The following is a 22,006-nucleotide window of genomic DNA, read 5'->3' on the forward strand; positions in this document are numbered from 1 at the left end:
ATAAAAATTGCTGGAAAAAAATGTTGAAAAATGATTGACTCAACTTCTTTCAGACTTACAGTCATTAAAACATTCAACTTTATATATTTGTGTAAGATGACAGTGACTTAATTTCTCTTCGATTTATTATAGTTGTGCTTAATTCAGTGATTGTTTTTAAAAATCTGTTGTAGGACAATCCGATCCATCATTTATTTTTTATTTAATTCTAAAAGCCTTAATTATTACTCATTATCAAAAGCTTGTTAGTGTTAGTAACTTAGTTTGACGAAGAACCTATGTGCGGCTGCACGAAGTCGACTTAGCCAAGAGTCACTGGTCAGTCTGATGAGGATATGTATCCACAAAGTCATCATCGCTTACCAGGTTGACTTGTTGACTGTTTCAAGAATATGAAAGTCGTGAAATTGATCTTAAATCTTATCACACTGAGTTACAGTTAATTAAACATAAAAATCATAATTGTGTTCATTTTGGCTTTAACAAGAATGGATATTGAAATTTGTACTTTTTCCCAATTTGGCAAAAATGCCGCGAAAATTCCCAATCCCAGGGGTATGGGTCATGTTCCCAAAATGGTGAGAAAAAACCCTGCAGGGGCCTGAACATTGAAAACCATTTCCGATCAATAACTAGGGAACCACTTGACCCAGAATGTTGAAACTTCATAGGATGATTGGTCATGAAGAGTAGATGACCCCTATTGATTTTGGGGTCACTCCGTCAAAGGTCAAGGTCACAGGGGCCTGAACATTGAAAACCATTTCCAATCGGTAACTAGAGAACCACGTGACCCAGAATGTTGAAACTTCATAGGATGATTGTACATGCAAAGTAGATGACCCCTATCGATTTTGGGGTCACTCCATTAAAGGTCAAGGTCACAGGGGCCTGAACATTGAAAACCATTTCCGGTCAGTAACTTGAGAACCACTTGACCCAGAATGTTGAAACTTCATAGGATGATTGGTCATGCAAACTAGATGACCCCTAACGATTTTAGGGTCACTCTGTTAAAGGTCAAGGCCACAGGGGCCTGAACATGGAAAACCATTTCCAATCAATAACTTGAGAACCTCTCGACCCAGAATGTTGAAACTTCATAGGATGATTGTTCATGCAGAGTAAATGACCCCTATTGTTTTTGGGGTCACTCCGTTAAAGGTCAAGGTCACAGGGGTCTGAACATTGATAACCAGTTCTGATCAATAACTTGAGAACCACTTGACCCAGAATGTTGAAACTTCATAGGATGATTGAACATGCAGAGTAGATGACCCCTATTGATTTTGGGGTCAGTCTATTAAAGGTCAAGGTCACAGGGGCCTGTTCATGTAAAATCATTTTTTGGAAATAACTTGAGAACCACTTGACCTACAATGTTGAAACTTAATAGGATGATTGGACATGCAGAGTAGATGACCCCTATTTATTTTGAGGTCACTTGATCAAAGGTCAAGGTCACAGGAGCCTGAACAGTGACTTGAGAACCACTAGGCCACGAGTGTTGAAATTTAGCGGGATGACTGGACATGCCAAGTAGATGATCCCTATTGCAGCCAACCATCAGTGTCTCTTTGACTTTTGCTCCTGATCCCTATCGACTTCTTGCCTATAGGACTTTGCATTAGGGGAGACATGCGCTTTTTTACAAAAGCATTTTCTAGTTTCAGTTACTTTTCAAGCATTTTATAACCTGTATTAGTTATAAAAATATAGTTAACTCAGGTAAGTTATTCAAAAAAAGTCTTTGCTGTTCTCACAAAGTGACCTTTAAAGTGTAATTAGCAGCAAACTGTGGTTAATCAAGTTCTCTTTTAGTCTGATCATGACCTGATAAGCATAATGGGATGTTAAGAGTTTTATAGCTTTAAAACTTTTGCGTAAAACCTTATCAGCCTTGTGTAAAACATTTTACTGCATAATTGGAAAGATAAAAGTTCAAGGATTCAGGAAATAATTGCATTAGTCTCATTCAAAATGAGGAATTGGCACAGAAAGGCTTTGTAATATTTTATGATAACTGAAACAAGTTGTGAAAGTATAGGCGGTAACACAAATGGGTTATAAACTGTGATAACTTGAAACAGTTACACCCCTGACTGCTAAATGAGGGGAAAAAAAGGCCTACCACCTACTTGCACAGGAAAATCAAAGCACTGAGAGTATTTATTGGTCAGGGTAATTCAGCTGTATTTTTTAACATAGCAGAATAATCTCCAGGGTTCATACAGAAATCTGGGAACTGAATTCAAGGATTTTCCAAGGACAAATTGGCATTTTCAAGGACCTGTACCGCGCTCCAATTTTTGAGACTGTTACAGTTTTTAGCTCGACTATTCATAGAATAGTAGAGCTATTGGACTCGCCCATGCGTCGGCGTCCGCGTCGGCGTCTGTGTCCACGTCCGCGTCCCGATTTGGTTAAGTTTTGTATGTAAGCTGGTATCTCAGCAACCACATGTGGGAATGGATTGAAACTTCACACACTTGTTCACTGTCATGATATGACATGCAGTGCAAAGGGTCAATAATTCAACTTTGCATTTTACAAAATTATGCACCTTTTTAAACTTAGGAGTTTTGGGTTAAATTCTTATATGTAAGCTGGTATCTCAGTACCCTCTAATGGGAATGGATTGAAACTTCACACACTTGTCCACTGTCATGAGCTGATAAGCACTATGCAGGTTCCATAACCCTATTTTGCTTTTTTTAAATTATGCCCCTTTTTCGACTTTCGTATTCATTCAATCGACAAGGCTGTTGAATAGTCGAGCGTTGCTGTCCTCCGACAGCTCTTGTTCTTTGGTGTTGTTACTTTGAAACACATTTATCAAACTGTTTAAACCATAAATATTATTCATAACTTTCGCCAATGGAACTTTTTCAATTTTTTTATTACAAACTCAGCAGTGCGCTTTGTGGACGTCTTTTTCCTTTCTGCACCATCTTTAATCCTTTAGCCAACTCAGTTTGAAATGGCACTTGCCATTTTGAAATCAATTGTCAGTAAATCACAACAGGAATCAGTAAATTTACTTTTCTACCATTTGATCGACATTTCAAGCACTTTTTAAGATGCAGCTCGTTTTCAAGCACTTTCCAATGCCTGTACGAACCCTAAGATTTACACCAGAAATGGGTTTATGTCTGGCATTTCCAAAATTCATGCTAGCGCTGTAGTTACAAATAAAAAACATACCAGTTTATAAACAGATTTTACTTTGTAGCTTTGAAATATGTCAAAATATTAAACACACAAACGAACACAAATTCAACATTATTGTATGAATCCTATTATACATAATGACTTTAACATAAAAAAAATAAATTATTTGTCTTTAGTAAATAGTATCAGTTTGGATTGTCAATTCAAATAATTTTTGTATATTAAAGGTTTAACTCACACATTTAATTTAAACAAGTTTGCGATATGTGTACCTACACTGATTTGGGAAAACCCAGTCCCAGATTAAGACTATTCACTTGCAGTGAATATTACGAAAGCTAACAAGAGCTGTCACTGGAGACAGCGCCCCCGACTATGTCGATGCAGGATAGAGAAACTGGACACATCTGAGGAAACTGGAGCTGTCACTGGAGTGTTTAATGACTGCAATGGTAGATGAAGATATTGCACAACAGCTTGAATCTGTTAAAAATATTAAGTATTAAATATTAAGAGAGGTAAAGATAAAGTAAAAGCTTTTCAAATTTATATGTGAAAATAAAATATCTTAAATATGTATCAGAAACCATTTGATGCTGAATATCATGCTTGATTCTGCCTTTGCAATCAGTGTAGATCACAATCAGCATGCACAACTGTGCAGTCTGATCATAATCAGTATGTACATCTGAACAGTCTGATCATGATCTGTACTGCTTGCCATTCAGTTAGTATCTTTTTGTTAGCATCTATTTTTAGCTCACCTGAGCAGGAAGTGCTCAAGGTGAGCTTTTGTGATCGCCCTGTGTCCGTCGTCGTCCGTCCGTCGTCAACAATTTGACTGTAAACACTCTAGAGGTCACAATTTTGGCCTAATCTTAATGAAACTTGGTCAGAATGTTACCCTCATAAAAATCTTGGACGAGTTTGATATTGGGTCATCTGGGGTCAAAAACTAGGTCACCGGGTCAAATCAAAGGAAAAGCTTGTTAACACTCTAGAGGTCACAATTTTGACCCAATCTTTATGAAACTTGGTCAGAATGTTACCCTCAATCAAATCTTGGACGAGTTCGATATTGGGTCATCTGGGGTTAAAAACTAGGTCACCAGGTCATATCAAAGGAAAAGCTTGTTAACACACTAGAGGTCACAATTTTGGCCCAATCTTAATGAAACTTGGTCAGAATAAAATCTTGAATGAGTTCGATATTGGATCATCTGGGATCAAAAACTAGGGCACCAGGTCAAATCAAAGGAAAAGCTTGTTACACTATAGAAGCCACATTTATGACTATATCCTTATGAAACTTGGTCAGAATGTTACTCATGATGATCTCAAAGTCCGGTTAGAATTCAGGTCATGTAGGGTCAAAAACTAGGTCACTAGGTCAAATCAAAGTAAAAGCTAGTTAACACTTTAGAGGCCACATTTATGATCATATCTTAATGAAACTTGGTCAGAATGTTAATCTTGATGATCTATAGGTCATGTTCAAATCTGGGTCAGGTTGGGTTAAAAATTAGGTCACTGGATCAAATCAAAGGAAAAGCTTGTCACTCTAGAGGCCATATTTATGACTATATCTTCATGAAACTTAGTCAGAATGTTAATCTTGATGATCTTTAGGTCAAGTTCGAATCTGGGTCATGTGGGGTCAAAAACTAGGTCACTGGATCAAATCAGAGGAAAAGCTTGTTAACACTCTAGAGGCCACATTTATGACTGTATCTTCATGAAACTGAGTCAGAATGTTAATCTTGATGATCTTTAGGTCAAGTTCGAATCTGAGACATATGGGGTCAAAAACTAGGTCACCAGGTCAAATCAAAGGAAAAGTTAGTTAACACTTTAGAGGCCACATTTATGACCATATCTTAATGAAACTATCTTGATGATCTTTAGGTCAATAGGTCTGGTGAGCGATGCAGGGCCTTCATGGCCCTCTTGTTACAATTAATGGTAGTATTTCCAGATTCAAAGATGGAAATATTGATTATTTAAATTGAGCAGGGTAAGGGTAAACAGGACAACAATGTGGAATATGACCATTGTGACAGCGTGCATCTAACTCCCCTAACATGTTACAGCAGCATAAATAGTAAATTTCAAAGGCTTCATGCAAATATTTCCCCCAATATTTCAACTTCATGAACTTCCCAAAAACATTTCAGAGTTCAAAAACTTGAATTCAATCACTCTTTTCCTGTAATGCCAGTATTATATTTCATACAACAGCAATATAAGTCATCAGAGTACATGCTTTTGAATACTTTTCATTTGCACCCAAACAAATTCGTTCTCATACGAAAAATATGATAATTTAACTAGTGATAATTTTTTTTTTTTTATTTATTTTCTTTTCTTTTTTTTCTCGGATTCCTTTGATAACAGCTAAAACATTTCAGATTCAGAGATGTTAATTGATCACATGTTTGACTTGGTGGGAGTGTAATAAAGCCAATGAATAAAAATGATAATACACTAGAGTATTAAAAGTTTTGATGTCGATATTGTTTAAAATATATTTGAGAATTGGTCAAATTGACTTGTTTCTATAGTGAAAGAAAGTAGATTTTTTGTTGTTTCAATAGGAAACGCTAACATGTACCGTAATTAATGCTTGGCAGAGCCGCGCATTTCTTTATATTATTCAACTTGTTTAAAAATTCAATATGAAAAGACACATGTAATATCCTTTATAATATCCTTTATCAAAGTGTTGTTACGGATTTCTCGTGCAATCATAAGAAAATAGAAAGTGCTAGACCAACTTTGCTAAATAAATAAGCACTTCTGTGAAGAAAACAAAGAACCTGCTTGTAAATGAAATTCATCTTTTAGAAGATTTTTGCCAAACATGTGACAGCGCCGCACTGCAAATTATGCCCGGTAGTATGACAATACAACACTTAGATAAAGCTTAATTCCAATATGGTGGCTTCCAGCAAATTAATTACATCTTTTTTTCTAAGTCTTAGCATCTGTATTAGTACTTGTTTTATATTTCTAAAATAATTACATTTTATCTTGGCCAATAAAAACAAACAAAATGCTGTTAAATGCAGTTATTTAATATAGTACATTAAATTCATACATACAGTACATTTTTTCATATTAAAAAAAAAAAATAAAAACGTTTATGGAAATCTTTGTTTAGGTTCTCATCATTTTCACTGAGTCTGTCAGAGCTTAACAGAAACAGTCACTTTTGCAGATTCAATAATATTTCCATATATCAATCAATAACAAAAGCGCTTGTATCTTCCAGACTGTTATTGGAAGAACTGGTCAGTTAAACTGGAATGATCGTTCAACTCCTTTTTCGCAGTCTGTTAAATGTCTCTTACTTTCTGCTCATACCCACTTCCCTTGTCAACAGAAATAACAATGTCTGTCTTAAAACTTTCAACATTATTACTGGTATACACTATAAACACCTGAAATGATAAACTTGACAAGTAGTTGATTAACTTTTCATCTTATAGGAAATCAATCACAATATTTGAAACTTATGTTTCTGGAATCTTGTATAAGTATGTACATTTTAACTGAGATACTGAGCTCCATTTTTTCATCAATAACATGTTTGGTCAAATGGTTCAATTTTGGTTTCAAATAAAAGCTAGCTAGCATAATTATGTACAGGTAACAAAAGTGGTAACAACATTTATTTCGCATTTGTTATTGCCATTAGAATAATAAAGTTAAACTTTTACTTTTAATATTTTAGACTTGGAATTGTTGCATTGCTTAATTCATTCTACTAACAGAGTAGATTATAACAGTTACTAATGTCACCAAGTGAGAGCTGTTTACATAAAATATTTAACAAAAACTATGTTTATGACAATAAATCATAGCTTTTCCTCAGCAAATATCATATACATTGTTAACATGGTACATAGCAGTACAACTACAAGTACATAATTTGATTGCCGCACCGCCAGGGGTCCGTTTGTTTGTTTGTTTTATTTTTTTATTTATTTATTTTTTGGGGGGGGGGGGGGGGGGGGGGGGAGGTTAATGTCACACCAACACAATTATAGGTCATATGGCGACTTTCCAGCTTTGATGGTGGAGGAAGACCCCAGGTGCCCCTCCGTGCATTATTTCATCAAGAGCGGGCACCTGGGTAGAACCACCGACCTTCTGTAAGTCAGCTGGATGGCTTCCTCACATGAAGAATTCAACGCCCCGAGTGAGGCTCGAACCCACATCGATGAGGGGCAAGTGATTTGAAGTCAGCCACCTTAACCACTTAGCCATGGAGGCCCCAGGGGTCCGTTTGTCATTACCAGACCCCTAGCTTGCATGTAACACAAGTAAGTTTACATGCTGGCTGCACATAAATTCTGTTTTCATAAGATGAAAACATATTTTACAAACAAAGTACGTGGTTGATTTAAACATATTTTGCAAACTAAGTACGTGGTTTGCAGTATAAAAACAAATTACACATGATATACGGACACATACAACCACCACTTTTTTAGTCAGTTTTGATAACAGATGAAAGTCATGTTTATCATCATGAAACGGTCTCAGAAAAAATGTGCAGCCTAGACTGGGACTCGTACCTTCAGCTTACCATGCCTACGCTCTTCCAGTTGAGCTACAATGGCTGACCAGTACGCGAACCGCTACACATCTTTCCACTTATTGCAAGAAAATTGGCTCTCTTTGCTAATGTCTGACGCAGACTATTAACCAAATTCAGATGCACACCCCAGTCAAACTGCTTTGTTCTGCATTGGCTCCAAGGGTGAACATCTCAGTAGAACCTCCAAATGTAACAGTCTAAGGAAAAGTTGTGCAGCCTAGACCCGAACCTCGGACTTACGACTTAATGCGCCAACGCTCTACCAACTGAGCTACTTAGGACACCCGATAATAGAACTTATACATCTGTGAATGAATGACAAATCGATTGTTCGTTTGACCATAAAATGTAGTGATAAATATTTATAGGGTGTTAAATTCATGTTCTAGCTTTTGACACAAAACACATGTGCAAAACTTTTTTTCTGCTACATATACATGATATATTTGATTAATTTTAAATTTAATATGACTAGTTAATCTACAAAAAAGGAAGATTTCCGTAGCTACTTTAGAGACATTATGCAGCCATTCAATAAAAAAAAAAGAAAATGAAATTTTAGTCCCATTCAAATACAGTATACTATAGTCAGTAGGCTCTTTGAAAAACAGTGTATAATTTCCAGTCTGTGCACTTTCCTGTCTTAAAACTCTTTATGATGTACATGCAACAAAATAATCTAGGTTTAAAAAATGAAAGGGAGCATTCGAATCTGCAATTATAAGTTACGGATTCAGGTGTAATCAAGTCACGACAAGTGTTGCTGAACGGCGAACGTTATACTTTACGAACCTTTTCTACTATAACTTTCAGTTTATCTCCACGGTTAGGTAATCCACATTCAAGCCAGAGTTTCAGCTCAAATACTGAATGCTCATTTATATCATTTGAGCGAAACTTCGCCCTTGGAATACGGTTTCCGTCAAGTTTTTATTTGGAATAGTTTCTCAGAAGCAATCGTGTTTGTTGTGTATATCAACTTAATCAAGCGGTATACATGACATATATTGATGACGTCACTGGCGACTGCATTCTAAAAATAGCCGTTAATATAAAAATAGCCGTAAATAGTCCTGATGATATTCATGCGCTTTGTTATAGCTGCACTAATTTTTGTTATTTGCCATTTTGCACTAAAAAGTGTAGTGGTTTTCATTTACCATCTATTATTCCATTGAGTCGGAGCAAAACCCGGACCCAAAAAACCCTGTACTTCATTACCAATCAGCAGATGAAATTGTGATCAACAGTGACAAACTCACATATTACTTACAATTTTAATTATGCTTTTTATTTTCATGCTAAATAAGAAAGTTGAATTGTTTGTCATGTTTGATGTGTGTTTAAAGGTATACTAGATCCAAATTTCATATTTAAAAACATGAACAATTACTTCATATAGTTTATGCAAACATGAAATTAAGTTGAACCATGCATTTAGTAGGTTTAAAATAGTACACACTGTTAATAGATAAACATGTACAGTATAAATGTGTACTACCACTAAAAAAACTGGCTGGTTTTTTTAGCTCACCTGTCACAAAGTGACAAGGTGAGCTTTTGTGATCGCGCGGTGTCCGTCGTCCGTCGTCCGTCCGTGCGTCCGTAAACTTTTGCTTGTGACCACTCTAGAGGTCACATTTTTTCATGGGATCTTTATGAAAGTTGTCAGAATGTTCATCTTGATGATATCTAGGTCAAGTTCGAAACTGGGTCACGTTGCCCTCAAAACTAGGTCAGTAGGTCTAAAAATAGAAAAACCTTGTGACCTCTCTAGAGGCCATATATTTCACAAGATCTTCATGAAAATTGGTCAGAATTGTCACCTTGATGATATCTAGGTCAAGTTCAAAACTGGGTCACGTGGGGTCAAAAACTAGGTCAGTAGGTCTAAAAATAGAAAAACCTTGTGACCTCTAGAGGCCATATTTTTCATGAGATCTTCATGAATATTGGTCAGAATGTTTATCTTGATGATATCTAGATCAGGTTCGAAACTGGGTCACGTAGGGTCAAAACTAGGTCATTAGGTCTAAAAATAGAAAAACCTTGTCTGACCTCTCAAGGCCATATTTCTCAATGCATCTTACATGAAAATTGGTCAGAATGTTCATCTTGATGATATCTAGGTCAAGTTCGAAACTGGGTCACGTGGGTTTAAAAACTAGGTCAGTAGATCTAAAAATAGAATAACCTTGTGACCTCTCTAGAGGCCATATTTTTCATGAGATCTTCATGAATATTGGTCAGAATGTTACCTTGATGATATCTAGGTCAAGTTCGAAACTGGGTCATGTGGGGTCAAAAACTAGGTCAGTAGATCTAAAAATAGAAAAACCTTGTGACCTCTCTAGTGGCCATATTTCTCATGGATCTTCATGAAAATTGGTCAGAATGTTCACCTTGATGATATCTAGGTCAAGTTCGAAACTGGGTCATGTGCGGTCAAAAACTAGGTCAGTAGGTCTAAAAAATAGGAAAACCTTGTGACCTCTCTAGAGGCGATATTTTTCAATGGATCTTCATGAAAATTGGTCAGAATGTTTACCTTGAAGATATCTAGGTCAGGTTCGAAACTGGGTCACGTGGGGTTAAAAACTAGGTCAGTAGATTTAAAAATAGAAAAACCTTGTGACCTCTCTAGAGGCCATATTTTTCATGAGATCTTCATGAATATTGGTCAGAATGTTCATCTTGATGATATCTAAGTCAGATTCAAAACTGGTCACGTGGGGTCAAAAACTAGGTCAGTAGGTCTAAAAATAGAAAAAACCTTGTGACCTCTCTAGAGGCCATATTTCTCAATGGATCTTCATGAAAATTGGTGAGAATGTTCAGCTTGATGATATCTAGGTCAGGTTCGTAACTGGGTCATGTGCGGTCAAAAACTAGGTCAGTAGGTCGAAAAATAGAAAAACCTTGTGACCTCTCTAGAGGCCATATTTTTCACGAGATCTTCATGAAAATTGGTGAGAATGTTCACCTTGATGATATCTAGGTCAAATTCGAAACTGGGTCATGTGCAGTCAAAAACTAGGTCAGTAGGTCTAAAAATAGGAAAACCTTGTGACCTCTCTAGAGGCGATATTTTTCAATGGATCTTCATGAAAATTGGTCAGAATGTTTACCTTGAAGATATCTAGGTCAGGTTCGAAACTGGGTCACGTGGGGTTAAAAACTAGGTCAGTAGATCTAAAAATAGAAAAACCTTGTGACCTCTCTAGAGGCCTATTTTTCATGAGATCTTCATGAATATTGGTCAGAATGTTCATCTTGATGATATCTAAGTCAGATTCAAAACTGGGTCACGTGGGTTCAAAAACTAGGTCAGTAGGTCTAAAAATAGAAAAACCATTGTGACCTCTCTAGAGGCCATATTTCTCAATGGATCTTCATGAAAATTGGTGAGAATGTTCAGCTTGATGATATCTAGGTCAGGTTCGTAACTGGGTCATGTGCGGTCAAACTAGGTCAGTAGGTCGAAAATAGAAAAAAACCTTGTGACCTCTCTAGAGGCCATATTTTTCACGAGATCTTCATGAAAATTGGTGAGAATGTTCACCTTGATGATATCTAGGTCAAGTTTAAAAGTGGGTCACGTGCCTTTAAAAACTAGGTCATTAGGTCAAATAATAGAAAAACCTTGTGACCTCTCTAGAGGCCATGTTTTTCAATGGATCTTCATGAAAATTGGTCAGAATTTTTTATCTTGATGATATCTAGGTCACATGTGCTCAAAAACTAGGTCACTATGTCATATAATAGAAATAACGATGTCATACTCAGTTGAACACTGGGTCATGTGGAGATAGGTGAGCGATTCAGGACCATCATGGTCCTCTTGTTTTTTTAACAACCAGCTGTTATTGTGTGACATCTAATTATGAATAAGTGTGGCAGCACTCTAAAATCATAATTCCATATAGTGTATCCCATACAAGTGTATTTTTTAAAGATAGTGAAAAACATTAAAAAATGTACTGTAGTGTGCTTTTGAATAAACATTTCAGTCATATACTTTCAAAATAACAAACTTGTTCTAAAATATCTTGCTAATGTCACACAGTGAAGAGAACCATATGAATTTCATCGACATTTAAGGTATTAGGCCCATAATAGAGTATCTCCTTTTTGAAGAGTACTCAATTTCTACATAATCCTACATTGACAGCAATTTTCAGGGGGGCGTAGGTTCAAGTCTCACTGGGACCAAATTTTTTTTCCCTTATTTTTCTTTTTATCTAGTGAGTTTTTACTTCTTTCAAGACTTGTTATTCATTTATTGTACAAAAGTGGAAAATATTCATTTGATAAGGATTTCTTTCTGTTCAAAGTGAATTTACCTCTGAAATAGAAGGGGTAGAGTTAGACATCTTTAAAATACTGAGTTACGTGCGGTAAGTTCTCTATTTTGCGTCATTCTTAGATTTTCATATTGTGGAAGAATATTAGGTGGTTTTACCTCTGCCCCACAGTTACTTTTAAACAAAGTGAGCAAATTCAAAAAAGACCCACGGGATTCGACCTTAATTTTTCAATGCTGGAAATAGAAATCTGTTCTTAAAACCATTTCTTGAAGGGGACCTTGAAAAAATGATATTGACACTTTTATTTCTTTGTTTTATAGTTGTTAACTAATAGTTTGATCATCCTTTTATAAAAAATAATGGTATAATGAATCCCTTTTCAAACGTTTTTGGATTAAGGCCCCCACTTTGAAAATTTTTCTCTTTTTGAGCTGGAGGAAATACCATAAATAACACAAAATTTATAAAAAACGGTACGGTAAAAATTTTTAAAATTTGCAACAAAGTGCGAAGCATGGTCAACTGTAAGAATATACCAAGCAAATGCCATTTTTTAAACATTACCATTAGGGGCCTAATACCTTAAGATATATATCTTTATAAATGATAGACATTGTGTCGCTGTCTATATATTTTTCACTGAGAGCAGTAACTGTTGCAGTTAAAAACTATAAAGGGAAACAATATCAAAATTTCATATGCAACATTTACAGACTAGCAGTGCTATATTTGAATCATTGTTGTTGTTCTCAACATTGAGCACTTGGTGTCCATTTGAGTGTAAAAAGTACTCGAACAAAATAAGTACTCAATGAAACAACAACAGCCCAGTTGAAAAACAGCTCGTTTTTGTTGTGGCATTAACAAGTACAGTAATGTTGAATTGTCAATATTAACAAAATATTAAAAAAAAAAAAAATTTGTTTATAATAATTAATTAGAAATACTGTTACATTTATTTAATAGTTAGTAAATCAAGAGAATACACTGAACAATTAATAAGTAAATCAGCAACAGTTCCTTTACTTTTTTTTCCAGAAAATGGTGAAATATACTCTGAGTGGGTTTACAATACGTGGATTTTTTGAACACAAGAAGCACTGGGCCCCAAGGCGTGGTGAACTTTTAGATTGTAGACACAGCCAAGTTCATGGTGCCGTAGAAGTGTTGAAAGGAAAAAGTGTAAATGGTACAGTACCAACAGAATTGCAGGAAGTTTCAAGGAACTTTTTAAAAGCTGGAGGTGTTATAAATGCCCGAGTCATACAGGTTGTTCCAGTGAATGGACCTAAAGGCGAAGAAATCCGTTGTCAGTATATTTGGTCGTATGGGTCTAATAAAACTGAAACGGCTTTGATGAAAAATGCAGTAAATTTGGCTAGAGAAGGTAATAATTATGTGTATATACATGTATGTTCTTGTTATGTCAATGGTAAGGCATGTTTATGAAATTTTAAATTAGGTATGTAGACCATAATTGTTGCATTTTTAGCTCACCTGTCACAAAGTGACAAGGTGAGCTTTTGTGATCGCGCAGCGTCCGTCGTCCGTCCGTCCGTGCGTCCGTGTGTCTGTAAACTTTTGCTTGTGACCACTCTAGAGGTCACATTTTTCATGGGATCTTTATGAAAGTTGGTCAGAATGTTCATCTTGATGATGTCTAGGTCAAGTTCGAAACTGGGTCACGTGCCATCAAAAACTAGGTCAGTAGGTCTAAAAATAGAAAAACCTTGTGACCTCTCTAGAGGCCATATATTTCACAAGATCTTCATGAAAATTGGTCAGAATGTTCACCTTGATGATATCTAGGTCAAGTTCGAAACTGGGTCACGTGCCTTCAAAAACTAGGTCAGTAGGTCTAAAAATAGAAAAACCTTGTGACCTCTCTAGAGGCCATATATTTCAAAAGATCTTCATGAAAATTGGTTAGAACGTTCACCTTGATGATATCTAGGTCAAGTTTGAAACTGGGTCACGTGCCGTCAAAAACTAGGTCAGTAGGTCAAATAATAGAAAAACCTTGTGACCTCTCTAAAGGCCATATTTTTCATGGTATCTGTATGAAAGTTGGTCTGGATGTTCATCTTGATGATATCTAGGTCAAGTTCGAAACTGGGTCACGTGCCTTCAAAAACTAGGTCAGTAGGTCAAATAATAGAAAAACCTTGTGACCTCTCTAAAGGCCATATTTTTCATGGGATCTGTATGAAAGTTAGTCTGAATGTTCATCTTGATGATATCTAGGTCAAGTTCGAAACTGGGTCACGTGCGGTCAAAAACTAGGTCAGTAGGTCTAAAAATAGAAAAACCTTGTGACCTCTCTAGAGGCCATATATTTCATGAGATCTTCATGAAAATTGGTCAGAATGTTCACCTTGATGATATCTAGGTCAAGTTCGAAAGTGGGTCACGTGCCTTTAAAAACTAGGTCAGTAGGTCAAATAATAGAAAAACCTTGTGACCTCTCTAGAGGCCATATTTTTCATGGGATCTGTATGAAAGTTGGTCTGAATGTTCATCTTGATGATATCTAGGTCAAGTTCGAAAGTGGGTCACGTGCCCTCAAAAACTAGGTCAGTAGGTCAAATAATTGAAAAACCTTGTGACCTCTCTAAAGGCCATATTTTTCATGGGATCTGTATGAAAGTTGGTCTGAATGCTTATCTTGATGATATCTAGGTCAGGTTCGAAACAGAGTCATGTGCGGTCAAAAACTAGGTCAGTAGGTCTAAAAATAGAAAAACCTTGTGACCTCTCTAGAGGCCATACCCTTGAATGGATCTTCATGAAAATTGGTAAGAATGTTCACCTTGATGATATCTAGGTCAAGTTTGAAACTGGGTCACATGCCTTTAAAAACTAGGTCAGTAGGTCAAATAATAAAAAAAACCTTGTGACCTCTCTAGAGGCCATACTTTTCATGGGATCTGTATGAAAGTTGGTCTGAATGTTCATCTTGATGATATCTAGGTCAAGTTTGAAACTGGGTCAACTGCGGTCAAAAACTAGGTCAGTAGGTCTAAAATTAGAAAAATCTTTTGACCTCTCTGGAGGCCATATTTTTCAATGGATCTTCATGAAAATTGATCTGAATGTTCATCTTGATGATATCTAGGTCAGTTTCGAAACTGGGTCATGTGCGGTCAAAAACTAGGCCAGTAGGTATAAAAATAGAAAAACCTTGTGACCTCTCTAGAGGCCATATTTTTCATGAGATCTTCATGAAAATTAGTGAGAATGTTCACCTTGATGATATCTAGTTAAAATTCAAAACAGGGTCACGTACCTTCGAAAACTAGGTCAATAGGTCAAATAATAGAAAAACCTTGTGACCTCTCTAGAGACCATATTTTTCAATGGATCTTCATGAAAATTGGTCATAATTTTTATCTTGATAATATCTAGGTCAAGTTCAAAACTGGGTCACATGAGCTCAAAAACTAGGTCACTATGTCAAATAATAGAAAAAACGACGTCATACTCAAAACTTGGTCATGTGGGAAGAGGTGAGCGATTCAGGACCATCATGGTCCTCTTGTTATACGCCTGTCTGAAAGACTTATAATGGGAATGCCATTGGCGGGCGAGCTGCGTCCACAAACTTTGTCAAGGTCACATTTAAGAGGTCAAAGGTCAAATTCAAGAATCGCTGTCCGGAGCATTTCTTCGTGCATGGAGGGATTTTGATGTAACTTGGCACAAATATTCACCACCATGAGATGGAGTGTCATGCGCAAGAACCAGGTCCCTAGGTCTAAGGTCAAGGTCACACAGAGGCCAAAGTTCAGATACAAGAATGACTGTAATGACTGTCTTGAGCATTTCTTCTTCATGCATGGAGAGATTTTGATGTAACTTTGCACAAAATTTAATGTTCACCACCATGAGACGGAGTGCCTTGCACAAGAACCAGGTCTCTGGGTCTAAGGTCAAGGTCACAATTAGAGGTCAAAGGTAAAATTCAAAAATGACTGTCCGGAGCATTTCTTCTTCATGCATGAAGGAATTTTGATGTAACTTGGCACAATTGTTAACCATCTTGAGATGGAGTGTCCTGCGCAAGAACCAGGTCCCTAGGTCTAAAGTCAAGGTCACACTTAAAGGTCAAAGGTCAGATTCAAGAATGACAACTTTGTCTGTAGCATTTCTTCTTCATGCATGGAGGGATTTTGATTTAACTTGGCACAATTGTTCACCATCGTGAGATGGAGTGTCATGTGCAAGAACCAGGCATAGCCACTAGTGAAAACGAATGTAAGATATAGTGTTTATGAGTGAAAGATATTTTGATCTTACATGTAAAACAAATTTTCTTTTTAACTCACGTGAGCCAAAGGCTTACGGTAAGCTTTTGTGACCACTTGATATCTGTCGTGCGTCGTCCTTCTGGCAACAATTTCTTGTCTGCACGATAGTGGTTTCATTTATGATTTGATTTTAACCAAACTTGCATACAACATGAATCACCATAAGATCTTTGTTCCTTTCTTGAACCAGCCATATTCAACCATGGGTTCCAGAGTTACAGCCCCTAAAAGGGTAAAAATTGGCTGTTTTGGTCTTGTCTGCACGATAGTGGTTTCATTTGTGATTTGATTTTAACCAAACTTGCACACAACTTGTATCACCATAAGATCTCGATTCCTATTTTGAACCAGCCGTATTCCACCATGGGTTCCAGAGTTAACAGCCCCTGAAAGGGCAAAAATTGGCTATTTTGGTCTTGATTTTAACCAAACTTGCACACAACTTGTATCACCATAAGATCTCGTTTCCTTTTTTGAAACAGTCGTATTCCACCATGGGTTCTAGAGTTACGGCCCCAGAAAGGGCCAGAAATTGTCTATTTTAGTTTTGCCTGCACAATAGCAGTTTCATTTATGATTGGATTTTAACCAAACTTGCACACAAGTTGTATCACCATAAGATCTCGGTTCCTTTCTTGAGCTAGGCATATTCCACAATAAGTTCCAGAGCTAGGGCCCATGAAAGGGCCAGAAATTGGCTATTTTGTTCTTGCCTGCACAAAAGCGGTTATATTTATGTCTCCCCCAGGAGACATATTGTTTTTGCCCTGTCCGTCCGTCCGTACGTCACACTTCATTTCCGAGCAATAACTGGAGAACCATTTGACCTAGAACCTTCAAACTTTATAGGGTTGTAGGGCTGCTGGAGTAGACGACCCCTATTGTTTTTGGGGTCACTCCGTCAAAGGTCAAGGTCACAGGGGCCTGAACATTGAAAACCATTTCCGATCAATAACTAGAGAACCACTTGACCCAGAATGTTGAAACTTCATAGGATGATTGATCATGAAGAGTAGATGACCCCTATTGATTTTGGGGTCACTCCGTCAAAGGTCAAGGTCACAGGGGCCTGAACATTGAAAACCATTTCCGATCAATAACTAGAGAACCACTTGACACAGAATGTTAAAACTTCATAGGATGATTGGTCATGAAAAGTAGATGACCCCTATTGATTTTGGGGTCACTCCGTCAAAGGTCAAGGTCACAGGGGCCCGAACATGGAAAACCATTTCCGATCAATAACTGGAGAACCACTTGACCCAGAATGTTGAAACTTCATAGGATGATTGTACATGCAAAGTAGATGACCCCTATCGATTTTGGGGTCACTCCATTAAAGGTCAAGGTCACAGGGGCCCGAACATTGAAAACCATTTCCGGTCAGTAACTTGAGAACCACTTGACCCAGAATGTTGAAACTTAATAGGATGATTGGTCATGCAGAGTAGATGACCCCTAACGATTTTGGGGTCACTCTGTGAAAGGTCAAGGCCACAGTGGCCTGAACATTGAAAACCATTTCCGGTCAGTAACTTGAGAACCACTTGACCCAGAATGATGAAACTTCATAGGATGATTGGTCATGAAGAGTAGATGACCCCTAACGATTTTGGGGTCACTCTGTGAAAGGTCAAGGCCACAGGGGCCTGAACATGGAAAACCATTTCCAATCAATAACTTGAGAACCTCGCGACCCAGAATGTTGAAACTTCATAGGATGATTGTTCATACAGAGTAAATGACCCCTATTGTTTTTGGGGGTCACTCCGTTAAAGGTCAAGGTCACAGGGGCCTGAACATTGATAACCAGTTCCGATCATAACTTGAAACCACTTGACCCAGAATGTTGAAACTTCATAGGATGATTGAACATGCAGAGTAGATGACCCCTATTGATTTTGGAGTCAGTCAATTAAAGGTCAAGGTCACAGTGGTCTGTTTATGTAAAATCATTTTTTGGAAATAACTTGAGAACCACTTGACCTACAATGTTGAAACTTAATAGGATGATTGGACATGCAGAGTAGATGACCCCTATTTATTTTGAGGTCACTTGATCAAAGGTCAAGGTCACAGGAGCCTGAACAGTGACTTGAGAACCACTAGGCCAAGAGTGTTGAAATTTAGCGGGATGACTGGACATGCCAAGTAGATGATCCCTATTGCAGCCAACCATCAGTGTCTCTTTGACTTTCGCTCCTGACCCCTTTTGACTTCTTGCCTATAGGACTTTGCATTTGGGGAGACATGCGCTTTTTTACAAAAGCATTTTCTAGTTATGATTGGATTTTAACCAAACTTGCACACAAGTTGTACCACCTTAAGATCTCGGTTCCTTTCTTGAACCAGCCATATTCCACCATGAGTTCCAGAGTTAAAGGCCCCTGAAAGGGTAAAAAATTGGCAATTTTGGTGATCTCCATATTCAAAGACAACGTAGCTTTCTTTAGAATTGAAATTCCTGAACATCACTCAAATTGCATGTTCATGTAGGCAATATTATTCAGGTGAGCAATCCAGTGTCATCATGACCCTCTTCAAGTCTTGTTATTTCATGTTTTTACTAAATTTACGCATTTTATAGTTTCTTACCATTGAAAAATATAATCAAATAATATATTTTTCACTGTGAAAATACCAGATATATTTCATTCTAATATTTCGATAATTCACTGAAAAACATGTAATAAAATCTCTTCCTTTCATGAACCACTTGATAGATCATCAGATCACCAAATTTGATCTGTAGCATTTGCATGTTTGTAAAGAGCCCTTTTAATGGGTCACTAAAATTAAAAATAGAAAAGCATTTAAACAAATTTTTTCTCATGATTTGATGGATCTTCATTGATTTTTATGCCCCCCCTTCTAAAAAGGAGGGATATATTGTTTTGCAGATGTTGGTCGGTCGGTATGTAGACCAATCGGTTTCTGGATGATTACTCAAGAACGCTTTGGCCTATGATCATGAAAATTGATAGGGAGGTTGGTCATGACCAGCAGATGACCCCTATTGATTTTGAGGTCAGTAGGTCAAAGGTCAAGGTCACAATGACACTGAACAGTTTAACGGTTTCCGGACGATAACTTGAGAACGATTAATCCTAGGATCACGAAACTGAAGGAGGTTGATCATGACCACCAGATGACCCCTATTGATTCTGAGATCAGTAGGTCAAAGGTCAAGGTCACAGTGACCCAGAACATTTGAACCGTTTTCGGACAATAACTTGAGAATGCTTGGACCTATTATAAGGATCATGAAACTTTATTAAGGAGGTTAATCATGACCAGCACATGACCCATATTGATTTTGAGGTCAGTAGGTCAAGGTCACAGTGGCCCAGAACAGTTATACAGTTTCTGGATGATATCTTGAGAACGCTTGGACCTAGGATCACGAAACTTAATTTGGAGATTGATCATGACCAGCAGATGACCCCTATTGATTTTAGGTCAGTAGGTCAAAGGTCAAGGTCACAATGACCTGAAAATTTCTGTTTCTTGTGCAGTTACTGAATGCATCAATGGGGGGCATTTCGTGTTCTACAACCTCTTGTTTAAGGTACTATCCTAGTATGGTCTTCTTTCAGACAGGTTCAGATGATTCTGCTTGGCCCCAATAAGAGGCTACCAGAGTGAAATATAGAAAAAACTGTTAAACAACTTCTTCTCATGAACCAAATGACACTCCTTCACTAGATTTGGTCTGTAGCACAATTGTATGGTTCCCTCAAAAGTTGATTTCAAATGGTTTCGCTTGGTCCCTTTTAGGGGATGCCAGAACCAAAATTAAACAAACCTTAAACAATTTATCATGATCTAATTATGGATTACCACCAAACTTGGTCTGTGGGATGGCATCCTTGTATAGCTCCCTCTCAACATTGTTTAAACAGTTCAGTTCGGATCCTTTCAGGGGTTGTCGGAGCTACAAATTGAAAAAAAAAAAACAACAGTAAATGACTTCTCATGAACCACTTGATAGATATTACCAAACTTGGTCTGTATCATCCTTGTATTGTCTTGTCTCAAATGTGTTCAAATGGTTTCACCTGGCCCCTTTATGGGCTGGCAAAGCTAAAAGCAGAGTGCTTGATGTATCATTACAAGACTTGTCTTGGAATATTTTTTTTGCAGGTTTCTCGCAAGTTTGTGCAAATACCTGGCCCTTTCTAGAGGTTGCCAGAGCTAAAAATGGAAAAATAGGGGTAGGACCGATGCAGAGTGGTTAAGGTCGCTGACTTTGAATCACCTGCCCCTCACTGATGTGGGTTCAAGCCTTGTTTAGGGCATAAAATTCTTCATGAGGTCTTCCTGCAACATCAAAAGCTGGACAATCGTCGTATGTCCTAAAATTTTGTTTGTGTGATGTTAAACCTAGCCAATCCGCTCCCCCACCCTCCCACACACTCACAAAAAGAAACATTCAAACGATTTCTTTTGTTTTCATGAGCCACCTTCTGGATCTTGACCAAACTTTGTCTGAAGCATCTTTGTATGATCCTTTCTCACATTAGTTCAAATGGTTCTCCTGGCTGCCACAGTAAAAAGTAGAAAAATATTTATATAGCTTTTAATGAACTGCCAAATGGATGTTCACCAAACTTTGTGTCTAAAGGTCACATCCTCAGTATATGAGTGACTTAAGCCCAATTGGGTATCTTTTTTTATAGGTCCTTTTATAATGTAATGTGAAAATATAATATTACGTTTTATTTCAGTTGTTGCAAAGCAAAGGAAGAAAGCCAACAGTAAAAAGATTATATTTAAAAAGGTCAATGAAGCTGCGGTAAATTTTGATTTTTTACATGAACTTATTATAGCCATGGAGTCTTAGGAGAGATGTTTTGCTGTCTAGCTCTTGTTCCTTGTTTATTTACTGTTTCAAATCACTTCTCTAAACTTTACTGTGCTAAATTTATAAAATGGATTAGTTCATTATTCAATTTGGGCAATACTACTTGTTTATCAAAGGAATGTTCACTGAAAATGTATTGTCTGAGTAGCAAACTGTGCAGACCATGATCTTGGTCTGCACTGTTTGCAAAGGCAGAATTACTTGCTGCCAGCAGGCTAAAGGTTAAGAATTTGCTTGATATTAATCCACCAGATTTCTGCTCAACCCGGGGCTAGAGGGCGTGGACGGTAGCGTGCATTTTAACTACCATCCATGAATAGGCTGCAACATTTTCGTTTTTGTTGTGTTGAGCGACCTGTGGAGACTGCTGGAGCTAGTAATAGGGAATTTTTTAAAAGTGGCTTTTTATGACGTATTTTCATCATGAACTGCTTATATGGAAGTGTAAAATCTAGAATAAATAAAACATATTGAACTTCTGGTTGTAAATCATTAGAATAATAATGTCGACATAATGAGCATGTTTTTACATGTAACTTTTAGCTCAGCAGAGCACAAAGTGCTCAAGGTGAGCTATTGTGAACGGTCATTGTCCGGCATCCGGCATCCATCAACATTTGCCTTGTTAACACTATATAGAGGCCACATTTGTGACCCAGTCTTTATGAAATTTGGTCAGAATGTTTGTCTTGATGATCTCTAGGTCAAGTTTGAAACTGGGTCATGTGGGGTCAAAAAATAGGTCAGTATGCCA

At 37.2% G+C, this 22,006-nt stretch overlaps 1 protein-coding gene across 1 annotated transcript in view; it reads left to right on the plus strand.

Annotated features, from left to right (window-relative positions):
* Positions 1-21,183, plus strand: part of LOC128553220 (uncharacterized) — a gene marked incomplete at its 3' end in the record, with an annotated part of 36,052 nt that extends 14,869 nt beyond the window's left edge. Inside the window, exons 2-3 of the mRNA XM_053534340.1 lie at positions 13,120-13,468; positions 21,116-21,183. Coding sequence (XP_053390315.1) covers positions 13,123-13,468; positions 21,116-21,183 — 414 coding nt within the window. The remainder of the gene's footprint in view (positions 1-13,119; positions 13,469-21,115) is intronic.
* Between the last annotated feature and the right edge of the window lie 823 nt (positions 21,184-22,006).

The sequence above is a fragment of the Mercenaria mercenaria genome, unplaced genomic scaffold (genome assembly GCF_021730395.1).
Source record: "Mercenaria mercenaria strain notata unplaced genomic scaffold, MADL_Memer_1 contig_3599, whole genome shotgun sequence".
In the NCBI taxonomy this organism is placed as follows: Eukaryota; Metazoa; Mollusca; class Bivalvia; order Venerida; family Veneridae; genus Mercenaria; species Mercenaria mercenaria.